General features: G+C 38.8%; 1 protein-coding gene and 1 long non-coding RNA gene across 5 annotated transcripts in view; one reads left to right on the forward strand and one right to left on the reverse strand.

The window, feature by feature from the left end:
* Dpit47 (DNA polymerase interacting tpr containing protein of 47kD) overlaps window positions 1-6,321 on the forward strand; it is a 33,547-nt gene extending 27,226 nt beyond the window's left edge. For all 4 annotated transcript variants that reach the window (XM_070098937.1, XM_070098938.1, XM_053793743.2 and 1 more), the window contains 2 exons: window positions 49-222; window positions 2,073-6,321. In XM_070098937.1, coding sequence (XP_069955038.1) covers window positions 49-222; window positions 2,073-2,163 — 265 coding nt within the window. In that variant the 3' untranslated portion in view covers window positions 2,164-6,321. The remainder of the gene's footprint in view (window positions 1-48; window positions 223-2,072) is intronic.
* Window positions 792-12,468, reverse strand: LOC128700501 (uncharacterized). Its single transcript, XR_008408771.2, has 3 exons — window positions 12,412-12,468; window positions 2,055-2,222; window positions 792-1,593 (listed from the first exon to the last, which is right to left on the reverse strand). It is a non-coding gene; the product is annotated as an uncharacterized lncRNA (long non-coding RNA).
* Window positions 12,469-14,431: the final 1,963 nt, after the last annotated feature.

Below are 14,431 nucleotides of genomic sequence, written 5' to 3' on the forward strand. Positions count from 1 at the left end.
AACTTTTTTTTTTAAATTTCTTTTGTAACACATTTTTATAATTTTCAGTATCATAGATCACCTTGAGGTTATTTTTGGAAAGGAAGCAGCACCAGCACCATGGGACACTGAACACAAATATCAAGTTAATAACCTGCATGTGTTCTTTGAAGACAAAGAAAAAACTAAACTCTGTAAAGTTGACCCAAATCAGACTCTACAGCAAGTGCTGAGGGACCCCAGGTAAGTATGAACTCTAATTATATGGTTCAGAGAACCGACATCTTGATGAACGAGACACTTGTGGAAACGTTTCACTAACAAGTGGCGTCCTCAGTCTGGTATAGAAATGAGAGGTGGAAGATGAGTAGAGAGTTTGAGGTAATCAGTCTCTCGGTCTTGTGTCAATGTGTTCAATCCATCAGTCTTGATCAGAGTACAGCATATGCACCTGCTGGCAAAATGTTACAAAATGTTATCCAAGTGCTGCACAAATGTCTCACTTATCAAGTAGCAACTGACTTGTGCAGATGTCTAATATTTATCCTCTGACTGTTTTTATGGTAAGCACTACAGTAATTATTAGTCATAAATATGTGCTACAACACTACAGTAAGTCTCCACTTTATTTGGGTTTGCTACATTCTAATTTGCTTTTACTTGATGGCTCATTTCTTCCAGTAATTCCCTATGTGATGTGAAGTCATTTACACCACCAGTGCAGTTCACAAAATGTAAGATTTTTTTTTTAAACACACTGGCTGTCTCCACTGAGGTAGGGTGAATGACCCCCCCCCCCCCCCCCCCCAAAAAAAAAAAAAAAAAAATGTAATATTTTTATTTTTTTTTTTTTCAACAAGTTGGCCGTCTCCCACCTTCACTTATTCAAATAGCTGTCTTGCCAGAAGTGTGCAGCTATCACATTTCAAGTAGCCCTCCAGACTGCAGCATCCCCATCAATCCTTTGGAGTGCAGGATCTGTATGTCCCACTTCCAAGACTTGAGTCTGGCTAACTGCTTTCCAGTTAGCTGGACTTCATATGTTATACAGTATTTACATTTAGGATTAGGATGACTTGATTGGGATTACTGCAGCTCCCATGGGCTTTGAATACATCTCACTGAAGCAAGGGATACTATAGGTTTATTTTAATTAAACCATCCTCTTTTTACTGGCAGTTTTATAGCTGTCATTTCACACAATATTTTACAAGGTGGTAAAATATTGGAGGTTAGTATACCTGGAGAGGGTTTCAGGGGTCAGCGCCCCTGCGGCCTGGTCTGTGACCAGGCCTCACGCCTGATCAACCAGGCACACAACCTGACATACGAACCACAGCCCGACTGCTCAGGTACTGACTTTAGGTGCCTGTCCAGTACCTTCTTGAAGACAGCCAGGTGTCTATTGGTAATCCTCTTTATGTATGATGGGAGGCAGTTAAATTCACTGTTCAACTTTTTTACAATCGGCATATTCTGTGTAAAAACCAAGAATCCAAAGGCAGCAACCAGATGAGGTTATTCAGTCCTGAGGATGGTTTATGGATAACGTTGTATTACTTCAGAGATGCAAGTGGTATAGTATTGATGCTGTGTATTTCTCCATATTTTGACCTGTGGAAAGAAAAAGACACAAATCATCAATATTTTGGTACATTGTTGGCCACTATCAAATCATCTTATGACTTGATAACCATCCTGATGGGATATATATTTTTTTTTTTTTTTTTTTTTTTTTTAACTTGCCACCAGTGTGACATCCAGTTATACTTAAAAATTGTATTTTAGCCTATTGTTTTTACAGGAATTTACATAAATAAAAATCACATGAGTGAAGAGAAAGGCAAGTGTTGAAATTTACCATTGGCTTCCACATTTTTAAACCAGCATTTCTACAGTGAGACTAGTCTGAGTGCCTAGCTAGCAGAATCAGTATTCTGTAAAAGCTTCAGTAATTTTATTTATTTTTCATTTGCCCTCTTTCACACTTCCTCATAAAGCTTATAAGCTATAAATTTAGTTGTCAGTTGGGTTATACAGATATAAACTGAAAACTTAATAAATTGTGATCTTACTCTGTTTTTCTTCTGCAGATATCACGTCTTGGGCGGCACTCCAGGTTTCATCATTCTTGTTGAAGGCAGCAGGTTCATGAAGGATTTTGTGTCAAAATATAGCATTTAAAATTCTGTGGATTTTTTGATGAATCTTGTAGCTCCTCTCAGTTGCTACCATTTAATTCCCTGTAAATAAAATATTTTGTTTGTAATACTGTTACATGGTTGATTTGGTAAAGAGACAAGCAGCATTCAAATTCAAAGTTTATTCTCTATAAGGATTACAATGCTGAGTTTACAGAATTTGGTTATTGTGTGGTTTACATGTAGTAAAATAATAACTACAGAGTGTACCACTAGAACACCTAGCATGGCTAGGCATTTCGGGCAGACTTAAATTAAATCTTAAGTTTAAAATATTACAAAATTATGAGGTAAGTTGGTATTATGGCTAAGTGACTAAATACTAGTTTGTGAGTTTAGCAATGTAAATGCTTTTGTTTTGGCACTATACATAGTTTCAGTATTGGAGTATCACAGGCCAACTTATGACTAGTTAAGATTCATTATTTTGTATAATTTCCTTCTTCAATTCTATCGTATTATTATTATTAATACGATAGAATTGAAGAAGGAAATACAGTGGACCCCCGGTTAACGATATTTTTTCATTCCAGAAGTATGTTCGAGTGCCAGTACTGACCGAATTTGTTCCCATAAGGAATATTGTGAAGTAGATTACTCCATTTCAGATCCCCAAACATACACTTACATAAATACACTTACATAATTGGTCGCATTGGGAGGTGATCGTTAAGCGGGGGTCCACTGTAGTACAAAAATACGAGGGTTGAAGCAGTGGTGGAAGAAGTGGTTGATGTATCGTCAGTGTGGCTTTGTTTATGCTGGAGTGAGCATTAGTCTCCACACTCTTCCAAACATTTCACAGTAATTCATTGTGTTTGGCGCTTGTAGATTGAGTGCGACTGGAGTAGTAGAGGCATTGGTAGAGGCAGTGGTTGAGGCAGTGGTAGAGACAGTGGTTGAGGCAGTGGTAGAGACAGTGGTTGAGGCAGTGGTAGAGGCAGTGGTTTTTAATAACAATAATAATAATACATGTTATTAATAATAACATGTATTATTATTAACAACATATATCTTATTAAATACCACTGCCTAAACTGCTGCCTCAACCACTGCCTCAACCACTCCAGTCGCACTCAATCTACAAGCACCAAACACAATGAATTACTGTGAAATGTTTTGAAGTGTGGAGACTAATGCTCACTCCAGCATAAACAAAGGCGCACTGAATGACGATGCATCAACCACTTCTTCCACCACTGCTTCAACCCTCGTAATTTTGTACAATTTCCTTCAATTCTATCGTATTATTATTATTAGCAGTAGCAGAAATGTTTGATTCTTTGCCGTGTTCAAGAGGGAGGGCAGTAGGGACTCGCGGGTGGCGGAAAACTTAAATATGATTTGGCGGTTGGGAATTTGCGAATGTGTGAAGCCCGCGAATGTTGAGGGAGACCTGTATAGCGATACCGACAAGATGTGGAAAAAAGACACTTATGTACAGTTCAGGACATTTATTAAAGGAAACTTTTTACTGCGAATGACTTCTTCTGTCCTAATACAGAGAAATCTAAGAAAACGAGTATATATGTATATATACATGTATATATAATGGCAGGAGTCAGGTGGAGTGTTGTGTGGGTAGAGGTAGTAGTGGTAGTAGTAGTACTAATGAAACTAATTAATGTAGTGAGATGGGAGGGTAGAGAGGGACCTGTTGATATGTTATAGCAGTCTCCAGAATGGGTAATATCCTGTTGATTAGCAATTTTGAGATACTGTAACAACTGGACTTTTGATAGACAGTATTACTGACAGCAATCAGGGCAGCTTCTGTGTATTTTGTCTGTCATAAATCATCTTCTTTAGTCACTAGTTGAGCCTCACTGAATTTCGTGGTGTCCAACATCGTCCCTATGTTGCACACGGCATCTTTACGGTCATCATTTCAGCAAGCATTTTTGTGTTTGTGATCCTAATGACCAGAGATCTGGCTGAACACAAAAATTCTTGCAGAAATGATAACTGTAAAAACACGTGTGTTCAACATAGGGACGATGTTGGACACCTCATGAAATTCAGTGAGGCTAAACTAGTGATTAAAGAAAACGATTTATGACAGAGAAAATGCATAGAAGCTGCCATAATTGCTGTCAGCAATACTATCCATCAAAAGTCCAGTAGTTACAGTATCTCAAAATTGCTAATCAACAGGATATTACCCATTCTGAAGCCTGCTGTAACATGATATCAACAGGTCCCTCTCTACCCACCCATCTCACCACATTAGTTCAACTACTGCCTCTACTCATGTGACACTTCACCAAACTCCTGCCACTATACGTATATATAAACTTATTTTCTTAGTTTTCTCTGTATTAAGACTGAAAAAGCCACTCGTGGCGTAAAGTTTCCTTTAATAAATATCCTGAGCTGTATAGCCCTTGTGGCTTAGCGCTTCTTTTTTATTATAATAATAAATGTCCTGAACTGTCCATAAGTGTCTTTTTCCACACGATATGATCAATCCATCACCCTTGAAGACATAGTTTTGAGGTGGTCAGGCCCTCAACCTGGAGAAGAGTTTTGCTCCATAGTCTGGAATAATGTGAAGCTGAAGCAACAGTACGGAGACGTACTGTCAAAGGTGAGGCGCGGGTAATCTTGATGGCAGGAGAGGCAGAGCCCGCTAGTATTAGTAAGAATGTAATCGTTGAGAGGGCAGATCCCTCTTAAATCCATCCCTGTCCTCTCATTGATTACATTTTTACTTCTACTAGTGGGCTCCGCCTCTTGTCAAGATCATCTGCGCCTCACCTTTGACAGTACATACACCAGTCTCCATAATGTTGTTTCAGCTTTGTATTGTTCCAGACTATGGAGCAAACCTCTTTTCCAGGCTGAGGGATTGGCCACTTCGTAACGTCTTCAAGGGTGATGGACGGATTATATTGTCTTTATGTCTGTTCTGCCTCCTTTGTACTTGACTGATGACTACTGTGTAGGTGAAACATTTCAGAATAAGGATACCTAACTGTTGCACATATGTCTTTTAAACAGTCTTATTTAAATGGAAAAGTTTATTCCATTAAATTTTAAATTTGTCAATGCTTATATTTTCCTTTTCATTTTTTGAGATGTATAAAGCTAATTAAATTAACATTTAGCTATTGATACTTGTTCATCTATCAAAACTTTGGGGCCCAGTTCCTGGACCCATTATGTACCTCTGTAATCTTTTTGACTACCACCCACAGGATGGGTATGGGGCGCATAATAAAGATACTGAACTAACATTTAGCTATGGACATTTCAGCAGCAATTAGTATATTAAATTTTTCTAAGCAAGTATAGTTGAACCCTAGGATTCATATAGGTTGGTTTGTGAATGTAACATGAATTCCGAGACTAAATAATTGGAAATGTTGCATGTTGAATATATTTAATTTTTTAGACTATGTAATTTACATGTACATGTATGTAGCTAAATTTCAGTTTTTTTTTTTTTTTTTTTTTTTTTTTTTTTAACATTTCTGTTTCTGCTTAAATGTTTAGTATTGAACTTTGTAAGAAAGCATATTTTGAATGAAATCTCATTGTCAGTTTACAGTTTAGGCAGTGTGTACCAAGCAACAACGAAAAAACAACTATTTGAAACTATCATACAAAAGGCCTACTGTAAGTAGAAACATTGTTTGAACATATCACATGAGTTATCAAGCTCAAGAAGTTTGACTGTACAGTAAAAGTTTACTTGTCTCTTAAGAATTAGTTCAGTTTACACATTTATGTCAGAATTTTTGCCAAACTAAAGAAAATGAACCGTTTAAGAAGCATTTAAAACTATACATCTACTGCACTTCTAAATACTTTGTAATATTATTCTACCTTTAATGGTATGTTACTTTGTTGAATACTGTGTATTCTTGTTTTTCAACACACCAGCCTCATCCCACCAAGGCAGGGTGGCTTAAACAGAAAATGAAATTTTTTCTTTTTACATTTAATAATGTATACAGGAGAAGAGGTTACTTGCCACTTGCTCCCGGCATTTTAGTCGCCTCTTATGACAGGCATGACTTACAGAGGAATAATTCTTTTCCACTTTCCCATGAAGATTATTATTTTACTCTTAATAAAAAATATTATTTTTGAGTTTTGTGCAATAAATTATTCTACCCTTAATAAAAATGTTATTTCATTCTTGTGTTATTCACCTTAGCATGTTAACAATAACATCAAGTTCTTTACAAATACAGTAAACCCTTGATTTATCAGATTTCACTAATACACAGGTTAAAATCTACTGGGTTAATTGAGTCAGAAGCAATCATTTGGTTTCAGAATTGTCTGCTGTTACATCATGACACAACAATCTTTAATACAATCGCCATTACCAACCTTCTGTGTACCCCCTTCCCTATTAGATCATTAAATCAAGGGGTTACTGTGCAAGAAATATCTAAACCAAAACAGTCGGTGTTCACTACACTGAAGCACTCCTAATGCACCAGCAATAAAAACAAGACTAAGGAAGCTAAATTTTTACAAATTTTAAAAATAAGTACTGTACTGTATGAATGTAAAATGAAGAGCTTAAAATTAATGCCAGACATTATCTATGCTCAGACATGCTTACATTGTCTGCCCTCCTCTGACAATACCACCTTTACTGCAGATTCTGAGGTACTAACATCAGCACCTCAGACATGCAGTGCAGAACAACGTAGAGGAGTCAGTTAAGTACAAAAATGAATAATACCGTGACTGGGTCAGTATTTTTATTTTGACTATAATAAAAATAAAGCAGTTTCAAAATTAATTAACTTCCTTTTTTAAGACAGAAAATTTAAGCATGGTAAAAGTTCTGACACTCAAAACTTCTAAATTTTCAATTAGGGTCTACTTAATGCAATATTTTTTTTTTTTTACCTCATTGGCCATCTTCCATCAAAGCAGAGTAACTGTCCAAAAAATGAAATATGTTCACTGTCATTCATCAATGTCTTCCCAGACCTGTGCTGACATCACAGTTCAGATGACCCTCGTAAAGCATGATCTCTGCCCTTTCAGGGTACTGGTACTGCCCTTCCTAGCTTCAGGACTTGTTTCCCTGAATCCCTCACAAATGCTCACACTCCAATAGTATGATAATTAAAAATCACTTTTTTCCCATACACTGCTATTTAACACACAAAAGTCTGCTAGGTGCTAAAGTCCCTGAAACTCAAAGCCTCCTTTGTCCCCTCCTTACAATCATTGCAGATATAACCTCTTCCCCCCTCCCACCTTCCTGTCTTCCACCCCAGATTTATACACCCTCTTCATCCTATCCATCTCCATCCTGTCTGCATACCCAAACCACCTTAACCCCTCCTCGACTCTCTGACTCATACTATTGGTGATTCCTCAGTGTGCTTTTGCCACATCCACCTGTACATTATCCTACCCTGCCCAGACTAATGCCTCCCCTTCATCATTAACATTCAACAAATCTTCACAATATTCCTCTCCATCCTTCCAGTACCACCACCTCCCTGCCTAACATCTCTTCTTTTTCATTGTTGACTGCAGTTTCTATTTACTTCTCAGGCTTCCTAACCTTGGATATCTCTCTCCAAAACCATTTCCTATTCTCAGTAAAATTTGCTGATGAAAACTTGCTTATTTTCTCACTTACTCTTCTGTAGCACTTCCTCACAATTCCTTAACCCTTAAACTGTCCAAACGTAGATCTACGTTTTATCAACATTTGAAAGTATGTAAAAAACCGTAATCTTCTTTTGTTTTTTACTTTTGAAAACGTGAAAAAACTTTGATCTACATTTTTTTTTGGTTATACGTATTCGAAAATATGTAAAAAAACGTAGATCTACTTTTGGAGCACTACGCATGCGAATGTAGATCTGGTTGGACAGTTTAAGGGTTAAATGTCTTATTTTGTGCCTTCTGTACATTGTTTTCACATTTTAAAACCCTCTCATGTGCTAACGTTATTCTTCCCTTAACTATCTTTCAACCGTGGCACTTTTACTTAGCTCAGCTGAATCTAATCTGTTTGTCTCCCATATCCTCAGAGGCTATTATGATATTTACTGTTTAGTACTTACACTCCTTCCCTTTAAAAAATATATATTACCACTCTTTACCTGATCATTCCACTAATCATACCTTTACCCACAAACGTTTGCTGTGCACCCTGGAGTTGCATTAAGTTAACTCCACACCCTCAACTTCATTTCCTGATCTCTCTAACCCCCACCTAACCAAAAATAGTTGCCTATATCTTTTTGACACCATCCTTTAGTTCATTTATTTTCAGTTCTCTCCTACCCACTGATGCCTTTCTCCTTGTATACCATCAAATGGATCAGATTAGTAAGATTAGAGTAGTTGTCTAATAAATACCACAAAGGTTACATCTCCTTAGAGGAGAAAAGAGTAGGTATCCAAGAATTTATCTTCCGGCTACAAACTCACAGGCCAGTGTGTTGAACCACTAGTCCATGCCAGCGTAATAAGATTTATCCAACTAAGTATATTTCTACACATCACAGGAATGTTAGCATGCGTCCCAATGTAACCACAAATGTAGGTACATATTTACAGACTAATCGTGACATTACTTTCACCTAGAAATACAAGTCTAGCAAACTACTATGTAACTTCATGTGGGTTATACAGGACCACTGAGGGTGCAAAATTGAAATCGAAGCAGGTGTAGTTAGTTAAAAACTCAAGAGTTACTCTACATAAAGGACCTTTTAGCGAGGTGGTCAGTGCGTCACAGTACAATGGAAATGTTGGAATTGAATTATGTTGAGTCTGAAATAGATACAAGTCTATTAATAGTGGAACCTAGGTGTTCGTGAGAAATCTGTTTGAAAAAGTCTGACGAAAACTGAATTGTACAAAAACTGAAGCAATATTTCCCACAAGAAATAATGTAAATCCAATTAATTCATTTCAGACGCCCAAAATTCTTAACAAAAAATACATTTTATAGAGAATAACTATAGTTTTACATACAGAAAACAATGAGAATTAAATATAAGTGACTAAAGAAATGGATAAATGAACATTTAACATCACTTTTACCTTGATTGAAGACTCGTGTTGGCGTATGGAAGATGGCGAGGAGGGGAAAGGGAGGAGGAGAGGTTATTGTTTGGAAGGGGAATCCGCATCCATAAGAAATTCAGGTAACAAGGCCCTATCTGGGGCTATTTCCCTTCTCTCTCTTTTACTGGCACTAGGGCCAGCTTGAGAGTCACTGGACCCCTGTCGCACAAAAAATCAGTCCAGAGAGGTCTGTTTCTGGCATCTCTAAGATTTGCCTAAAATGGAGCAAACCATTGTCACTGAACATGCTGCAGACACGGTTTGCAACAGCTTTGTTAGGGTGATATTTCTTCACCAAACTTTGCAACTCATTCCACTTTGCACGCATGTCCTTAATCACTAAAGGCACATTCTCTCCTCTCTCTTTCTTCTCCTCTGAAGCAATTTCCTCAGCTGCAGTCTGCTACTGTTCCAGTTGAAGGTCTTGCAGCTCTTCAGTGGTTAGCTCCCCTGTGGTCAGCCACCAACTCTTCCACATCCTGGCCACTCACATCCAACCCATGGACTTCCCCAAAGACAAAATAGATTCCACAACAGGCGTAGAGTTGTCAGGGTCAGCCTCAAACCCTTCAAAATCACGAATGCATGGGATGCTTTGTGTTGGGTACTTGATTCTGGGAAATGAGTGGCTGAGTCACGCGGGCAGGCGGAAGAGTTTGGTAAGTAAGTAAATTTATTCAGGTATACACAAATACAGTTACATAGAATTATCATACATAGCAGCATATGTGTAGAGAACCTAGGATAACCCAAAAAAGTCAGACAGAGTGACTTATTTCCATTGGGGTCCTTTTACCTTATTATTATAATATAAAGGTTATAATATTTTCTTATTATTCTACAATGAAGATAACATCTTATTATCATACTAAAAAGACTATCTACTACACGAGGGTCATTAAGACTATCTACAATACGAGGGTCATTACTAGGAATAAGGTAAAATTTACACGTATTTTAGCTAAAAAATAGAAAAAATACAGACCATTTTCAACTGTACAAAAACTGAGCGGATGTACAAACACTGGGACAAAATTTCAACAAAAAAAAAAAGTCGTCAAAAACTGAATCATACGAAACCCATGTACAGTGGAACCTTGATTAACTGTTAAACCTACTTGACAGTCCTTGCAGATGGGTGTTGGGCACACGAGTTATATTAGTAGATTGTCAACAGCAAGTCTGTGTGTTTGTTACCCTGAACACTAATGTCCAGGAACCAGCAGAAAGACTTATGCTTGCTGGAAATTCGGCATAATTGTTGTATATGAAGTATGATGAGAAATGGGGAACTATTTCTGGACAGTCTGCAATGTACTTCGAGAATCTGAAATAGGAATGCAGAGGTTGGCATGGTTGTATGACAGCAAGGAGTATGGTATAAAACTGAAAATTCTTGAATTTCTATCTGGAAAGACTGCTACATAGCCTGCATCACATGATGATCTGGAACCATTGCATACACTACCATGCAGAAGTAAATGAGCGTCTGCCAGTTTGAAGCAGGTATGCCAGATTTCAATGAACACAAAAGAATTCTTCTACTGTCTCTGACGAGCTCAATTTGAACCTGTGAGCACTAAATCCTTGGGGTCATACAGTGACTGGAGGAAGAATAGACAATCTGGTTCAATCCCAGGAAGAGGAAATAGATTTAATTCCTTGTGTTGAATGTCCCTCACTGGAATCAAGAAACAATAATGTGCTGGAGAAGTTTTTTTAATATATAACCTGGTGGTAAAGCTCTCGCTTCGCATGGCAAGGGTCTGGATTCGATTCCCAGCGAAGGGATGGAAACACTGGACATGTTTCCTTACACTCATTGTCCTTATTCACCCATCAGTAAAATGGGTACCTGGATGTTAGTTGACTGGTGTGGGTCACATCCTGGGACAAAACTGACTTAATTTGCTCACAACGCTCTGCATGACAAGCGGCCTTCTATATTGTAGTATATCATTTATGTCAGCTAGATCTATTTACCTTGTACATGTACTTGTAAAAATAAAGATATTATATATTATTGTATTATTAAGAGACTGGCATCCCAGAAAATGACACATGGGTGAGTGACACTCAGGAGGGCGAAACTTGCTGTAATGTTGAAGACCAAATAATCCAAGGAGGGGATAGTTAAGGTGGATAGTGGAGATATTTATTATTAGTGAGAGTTAGCGTGGGTGCATAACTCATGTGAAAGTTGGCGCCATGGCTAGCGTTAGACAAATTACGATTGTTCATTAAAGGTAAAACTTCAGCGAAGAGGTCAAAATGTGTGCCAGGGCATTGTAGATGTTAGAAGTTAATTCTACTTGCTCTCTGAGAGGACAATTCCTAATATATGATTAAATGTAAAAAGGCACCCACCAGTCCTCACAGAGAAGTCTTCGGCATCTTCCCATATGGTATCCATACGGGTTTTTGTCGATACTGAAACTTGTGAGGTTTCCCAAGTCCTACAATGATGGAAGTGGGAATTTTTATTTACTAAGCTCTGATTATTGTATGCCTATAAGAGACTGACGTGGATAAAATTCTGATGGCAAATCGGTAATGCCTCAAATCCTGCAAAGAGAGAGATGCTAGCTTTAATGTACAAGGTGTGGACATTTGCAAAGTGCTATACGAGGGTCATTAAATCTGCACGTAACCTGTTCATCATTTTAATCCCTAAAACGGGGATTAAAGTCATAGCATATATACACTGAAAGACATACTCTGAGTGTACATATGCCTTTCTTCTAAGTATATATACAATGAGAGTGTACACACACCTCTCGTCTAAGATAAGATTTCGTTCGGATTTTTAACCCCGGAGGGTTAGCCACCCAGGATAATCCAAGAAAGGCAGTGTGTCATCAAGGACTGTGTTTTATTTCCATTAGGACCCTCAATCTTGCCCCCCAGGATGCGACCCATACCAATCGACTAACATCCAGGTACCTATTTGCTGCTAGGTGAACAGGACAACAGGAATCGAACCCGGGCCCTTCGCGTGTGAAGCGAGAGCTTTGCCAGCCAGGCCACAGAGACACTGAGGGTACACAGTGTACATATACCTCTCGTCTTGGCATATATACACTGAGAGACATATACCTCTCTGTGTAATAGAATCTTGTCCACAAGATATAATTCAGTAAAGCCATAACCCAGAAAACAAGAAACTCACGCTTCGGACAACTAGGAGGAGGAGTGAGGTAATGACCGATCTTCGACCAAATCACAAGAATGACTGCAACAGAAGGAAAGTTAAATTAGCCACGTCACCAGGCGGGTTACACCAGTGAGACTAGGAACCTGAATAATAGATGGCGCAGACATCCTAGTTCTTTTCTATTAGTGCCTTTTAAATCTGTAACCCAGCCAAAGATACTGGTAACCCAGCCGGACTTTGGCAATAATGACATCCACATGTCTATGGCTTCACCATAGACATGTGGCTCCTCCTGCATGATGGAATGATAATAGATGGACTGACTGCTGTCATTCTCCCTCTCCCTCTCAAGTCAGTGAAGTTCAGTTGAAGTGTTATTGTTCTCAAATTGCTAAATGACAGCCCAAGACTGTAATTTACTCCCTCTTTGAAGGCCAGTTTATCAGTTCTTTCATGACTCTAAAGACCAAGGAGATTCAATTTTCACTCCAGTAGCTGCTGCTATCTGCCGGCCGGAGTGAAAACTGTTTTCTGTTCTCAGCAATGCATAGTTAGTTTAATATGTTTATTATTATGCACCCCATACCCATCCTGTGGGCGGTAGTCAAAAGATTACAGAGGTAGGCACGGTGAAAAGCTCTGTTCCACAAGGCACAGTACTCGCTCCCATCTTGTTCCTCATCCTCATATCTGACATAGACAAGGATGTCAGCCACAGCACCGTGTCTTCCTTTGCAGATGACACCCGAATCTGCATGACAGTGTCTTCCATTGCAGACACTGCAAGGCTCCAGGCGGACATCAACCAAATCTTTCAGTGGGCTGCAGAAAACAATATGAAGTTCAACGATGAGAAATTTCAATTACTCCGATATGGTAAACACGAGGAAATTAAATCTTCATCAGAGTACAAAACAAATTCTGGCCACAAAATAGAGCGAAACACCAACGTCAAAGACCTGGGAGTGATCATGTCTGAGGATCTCACCTTCAAGGACCATAACATTGTATTGATCGCATCTGCTAGAAAAATGACAGGATGGATAATGAGAACCTTCAAAACTAGGGATGCCAAGCCCATGATGACACTCTTCAGGTCACTTGTTCTATCTAGGCTGGAATATTGCTGCACACTGACAGCACCTTTCAAGGCAGGTGAAATTGCTGACCTAGAAAATGTACAGAGAACCTTCACGGCGCGCATAACGGAGATAAAACACCTCAATTACTGGGAGTGCTTGAGGTTCCTGAACCTGTATTCCCTGGAATGCAGGCGGGAGAGATACATGATTATATACACCTGGAAAATCCTAGAGGGACTAGTACCGAACTTGCACACGAAAATCACTCACTACGAAAGCAAAAGACTTGGCAGACGATGCAACATCCCCCCAATGAAAAGCAGGGGTGTCACTAGCACGTTAAGAGACCATACAATAAGTGTCAGGGGCCCGAGACTGTTCAACTGCCTCCCAGCATACATAAGGGGGATTACCAACAGACCCCTGGCAGTCTTCAAGCTGGCACTGGACAAGCACCTAAAGTCGGTTCCTGACCAGCCGGGCTGTGGCTCGTACGTTGGTTTGCGTGCAGCCAGCAGTAACAGCCTGGTTGATCAGGCTCTGATCCACCAGGAGGCCTGGTCACAGACCGGGCCGCGGGGGCGTTGACCCCCGGAACTCTCTCCAGGTAAACTCCAGGTACATAATTGGTCCAGGGACTGGACTCCAAAGTTTTGATGCATAAATGAGGAATTATACACACACCAGCAACACCTGGGTATCTTTATTTTAAGACGTTTCACAAATTAGTGACTTCTTCAGTTCAATCCAGAGATGATAAACGAAAACAGTAGATGAGGTAATCAGTCCCTCAATCTTGCAGAACCAAATAAAAACAAGGCATATTTCCAGAGCTGCTTTAAATAAAGTAATAGATGAATTCTCTAAGTGATAGAAAAAAAAAGCTGTTACAAATAAAATGCATTTTGAAGAGGGAAATAAACTAATTTATTAACATTAGGGAGAAAAAATAA

This window comes from Cherax quadricarinatus, chromosome 65 (assembly GCF_038502225.1).
Source record: "Cherax quadricarinatus isolate ZL_2023a chromosome 65, ASM3850222v1, whole genome shotgun sequence".
Taxonomy (NCBI): Eukaryota; Metazoa; Arthropoda; class Malacostraca; order Decapoda; family Parastacidae; genus Cherax; species Cherax quadricarinatus.